This window comes from Rhea pennata, chromosome 5 (genome assembly GCF_028389875.1).
Source record: "Rhea pennata isolate bPtePen1 chromosome 5, bPtePen1.pri, whole genome shotgun sequence".
NCBI classification, from domain to species: domain Eukaryota; kingdom Metazoa; phylum Chordata; class Aves; order Rheiformes; family Rheidae; genus Rhea; species Rhea pennata.
The window spans coordinates 2232975-2237667 of record NC_084667.1 but is presented as its reverse complement, the minus strand read 5'-3'; the positions used below and the strand labels follow the sequence as shown (position 1 = coordinate 2237667).

At 55.8% G+C, this 4693-nt stretch overlaps 1 protein-coding gene across 1 annotated transcript; it reads left to right on the top strand.

Moving 5' to 3' along the window:
• The first annotated feature begins 2805 nt into the window (after positions 1-2805).
• SSTR1 (somatostatin receptor 1) lies at positions 2806-4465 on the top strand. Its single transcript, XM_062577225.1, has 2 exons — positions 2806-2839; positions 3375-4465. The coding sequence occupies exon 2, from the start codon at positions 3395-3397 to the stop codon at positions 4463-4465; it is 1071 nt and encodes a 356-aa protein (XP_062433209.1). The 5' UTR covers positions 2806-2839; positions 3375-3394.
• The last annotated feature ends 228 nt before the right edge of the window (positions 4466-4693 follow it).

Here is a 4693-nt window from a genome sequence, read left to right as displayed (position 1 = left end):
AGCTACTTAATCAATACTCCGTAAGTAAATGTCCCTTAATACAAATGCTCGGTAAACAAAAATTGGGTTATATTTGAACTATAGGTTTTCAAACAGACTGAAGTGCTGCAATCAACCAGATGTTCTTGTTGATGGGTTTGCATTTATTTACTTATGCTCCTGCTCATATCAGTGACTGAAGGCTGATTCATACTCCCCCAGAATATAGATTTTAATGCGAATAATTCTCCAGCTACACAATTGTAGAGTTTTGAACAGTGTCAGATAATATACTGCAAGAAAAGATTTTGCATGATGTAATTCAAATGTGAATCTTTTCTTTTTTCACTTTATACTGGAAGCTCTGATGCCAACACATAAGAATATAAAAAATCTCTAAAACCCAAAATGTTAGGATGAATTATCTGAGCAAAAATTGAATGGCAGACTCAAGTGCTCTGCTATCTAGCTGAAACACTCCTGTACAGCAACAGTTTTAAGAATGTTAAGATTATTTGCAACAACTGCTCAATAAATTCATTCCTATATACATAAAAATAAACAACACAAGTCCTCAAAATGCCCAAGTCACAAAGAGTATCAGCCAAACAGAACTTACGTGCAATTACTGATAACTGAAAAGACCTTTTTATAAACCATTAAATTTCTGTGTGCATCCATCCATCCATATATGTGTGTGTGTGTGTGTAATTCACCACCTACCTCTTAGTTACAGAAGGATATGAAGCAGCTTGCTTAAGGGTCATGCAAAAGTGAGCACATGCTGAAGGTAGTACCTGTGACAGGATGTCAAAGAGGACATGGTGGTTCACATTGGCACATCTGGCTGATGTTGATCATATGTGGATGATCAATGTATTGACTGGAGGTGACAACTGACATGAGGAAAAAATATGCAATCAGAGAAGCTACATGAATGTCTTGGAATAGCTGCTTGTGCAGCGCTCATGGGTGCGTGCTTGGTGCCAGAGGGAATAAACTCCTGGTGGCAGGTTGTAATAGGTGTTGCTGCATGTATCTGTGTATGAGAGTGGTGGGTAGTGATGATATATATAATTGTGAGGATGGTCAGAGAGTGATAAGGAGATGCGTGAGTGGTGGGAGGTGACGGGACTGCATGGTAAAATGAGTGGGTGGTGAAGATGCGTGTGTGATGCTGAGTATAGTGATGGTGTGAAGAGCAGAGAGCCCCATATGTATTGCATGGGCATTTATGTGGGGCAGACCTGCTGGTTTTGGCAAAGGAAGGCGGGGCTCATAGGTGACAGTTTACGTGAAGAGGCAGGTTGATCTCCATGTGGTGTGCTCATACGTATGAGCAGCTACAATAGACTGAATAAGCAACTCCTGAGCGCGTATTTTACATGCATGCATGTCTTGTGGCACTGCTAAGAGTATTTGGCGATGAGGGAGTGTTGATTCAGAGAGCAAGTATGAGGCTGTGAGTATTAGTGAGTAAATGGGTCTGATTTTCACAGGATGGGCAGGTGGTGGTGGTGGTTGAAACTGATAAAGTGCATACGTTTAAGGACAGAGTTTACAGCACATGCAAGGAGGTAAGAGGCATATTGCCTGCAAGGGGAGGTGTATGTGAAGGTGGTAAAGTGTTTGCCAAGGTGTGAGATGCAGCATTGGGAACATCTGCTGGTGCTGGTACATGTTTGGAACTGGTAGTGTGGATGGAGTGTGTGAGGAAGCAGGGTCTGCCTAGAGACGACAGCATGAATAACTGTTAGGTTTTATGAGAATAACTATTGGCTTTTGTGATCGTGTTTATCTAGGCTCAGGATGTGTGTACGAAACAGCATAGTATGGGTCAGTGTGTAGAAGCAGCTTGTGGGTGCACTGGTGTATCAAGGGATGAGTAAGTCATCCAGGCAGCAATGGTAATGTGTGTGTAGAAGTGGTATGTAACTGGTGGTGGTGTTCCTCTACAGAGGTGGTACTCGATGTGCAGGAGCAGGCACTCATGGTAGGGAAGGGTGAGTGCCTGTACCAGAGGTGACAGAGGCATGCCGTGGTTGAGACGGAGGTGGCGCAGACCACAAGCGATAGGTGAGGGGGTGGAGGAATGGCCAGTTGGTGTCAGCACAGCAGCGTGGCTGGGGTGGCATTGGCACCATGCAGTACGAGTGCAAGGAGGGCTGGTGGGCACTAGCATGCAAGCTCGTGTGTGCGCCTGCACTGGACAGAGGCAGTGCACATGCTGCAGTGAGGATGGGACTGGGTGTGAGGGATCAGGACAGAGCTGGTGCAGGGGGCAGGAGAGAGGTGGGGGGAGAAGAAACTGCAGAGGGACATGACCCTGCCTTCATCCCATGACTCTGGATTTTGTTCCAAAACAAGAGGCACCGCACTGTTGCCTGGGTGCCCCTGGCTGCCAGGCACTGGGGGAAGAGCACAGGATGGAGGGAGGAAGACGGGGGCAGAGGAGGAGCAGAGAGGGATGGGAAGGGGGACTGCAGGATGGGGGAGCAGAGCAGGTTGGGAGGGAGCAGTGCAGGACGTGAGGAAATAGCAGGATGATGGCAGCGTGGGATGGAGTGAGGACAGTGCGGGCTGGGGCAGTGCGGGCTGGGGCCAGGCGGGCTGGGGCAGTGAGGTAAGGGGCAGGGCAGGCTGGGGCAGTGCTGGCTGGGGTAGGGCGGTATGGGGCAGTGCAGGCTGGGGCAGTGCGGGATGGGGCAGTGCGGGAAGGGGCCGGGTGGAAAGGGGCAGTGCGGGATGGGGCAGGGTGGAAAGGGGCAATGCGGGATGGGGCAGGGTGGGCTGGAGCAGTGCGGGAAGGGGCAGTGCGGGCCGGGGCAGTGCGGGAAGGGGCCGGGTGGGAAGGGGCCGGGCGGGAAGGGGCCGGGCGGGAAGGGGCAGGGCGGTATGGGGCCAGGTGGAAAGGGGCAGTGCGGGCCGGGGCAGTGCAGGCTGGGGCAGTGCGGGAAGGGGCAGTGCGGGCCGGGGCAGTGCGGGCCGGGGCCGGGGCCGGGGCCGGGCGGGCGGGCGGGGAGGGGGCGGCTGCGCTCCGGCCGCTCCAGCCCCACGAGCCGGCTGAGGGCGGGACGGGAGGCGGTGGCCGGGGGGGGGGGGGGGGGAGGCGGGGGGCGGCCGGGAGCGACACCCACTTACGTCTGCTCCTGCATTTCCCCCCCTTTCCCTCCTCCCCGCCGCCGCCGCTGACGCGCCGCCGCTGCTCCTCACTCTGCAGCCGCGGAGCAGCCGCGGGCGGGCGGCGGCGGCCCCGGAGCGGCAGCGGCGATGCGGAGCGCGGCGGGCGCCGGGCGCCGGGCGCGCTGAGCCGCGGCGGCGCCGGCCGGGCCGAGGATGCTGCCCAATGGCACCTGCCCCCGGCTCCCCGGCGGGGCAGGCAGCGGCGGCGAGAGCGGCGGCGGCGGCGGCGGGCATGGACTCGGGCGGCAGGAACTCCTCGGGCGCCCCGAACAGCACCCTGGGCGAGTCCCAGGGCAGCGCCATCCTCATCTCCTTCATCTACTCCGTGGTGTGCCTGGTGGGGCTCTGCGGCAACTCCATGGTCATCTACGTGATCCTGCGCTACGCCAAGATGAAGACGGCCACCAACATCTACATCCTCAACTTGGCCATTGCGGATGAGCTACTGATGCTCAGCGTCCCCTTCCTGGTCACCTCCACCCTGCTGCACCACTGGCCTTTTGGCTCGCTGCTCTGCCGCCTGGTGCTCAGTGTGGATGCCATCAACATGTTCACCAGCATCTACTGCCTGACAGTGCTCAGCGTGGATCGCTACATCGCTGTGGTGCACCCCATCAAGGCAGCTAGGTACCGCCGGCCCACTGTGGCCAAGATGGTGAACTTGGGTGTCTGGGTGCTCTCCATCCTCATCATCCTGCCCATCATCATCTTCTCCAACACGGCAGCCAACAGTGATGGCACAGTGGCTTGCAACATGCTGATGCCAGAGCCCACACAGAGGTGGCTGGTGGTCTTTGTGGTCTACACCTTTCTCATGGGCTTTCTGCTGCCTGTGGTGGCCATCTGTCTCTGCTACATTCTCATCATCGCCAAGATGCGCATGGTGGCCCTGAAGGCCGGCTGGCAGCAGCGCAAGCGCTCAGAGCGCAAGATTACCCTCATGGTCATGATGGTGGTGATGGTCTTCGTCATCTGCTGGATGCCCTTCTACATTGTGCAGCTGGTCAATGTCTTCGTAGAGCAGGATGATGCCACTATAAGTCAGCTCTCTGTCATCCTGGGCTATGCCAACAGCTGTGCCAACCCCATCCTCTATGGATTTCTCTCGGACAACTTCAAGCGGTCCTTCCAGCGGCTGCTCTGCCTCAGTTGGATGGACAATGCTGCAGAGGAGCCCATCGACTACTATGCCACTGCTCTCAAGAGCAGGGCTTATAGCGTGGAGGACTTCCCCCCCGACAACTTGGAGTCAGGGAGCATGTACAGGAATGGCACTTGCACCTCCAGGATTACCACCCTCTGAGGAAGCACCACGGACTCCCATCTCCACCACTGCCTCCCAGGAGGAGGGCACGTGAGGCTGGGACCATGGCATGGGGTGGCTGAGAGGGAGGGAGTTTTGGTCCTTCCCACCAGCGGCAGCATTTGGCTTTAGGAGCAAAGAAAACCCTGTGTCCATCATGTGCTGCTCCGTCCCCCCCACCAACCTCACCTGAGAGTTGGTGGGTGTGCTGCCGCGTTGACATCTCCT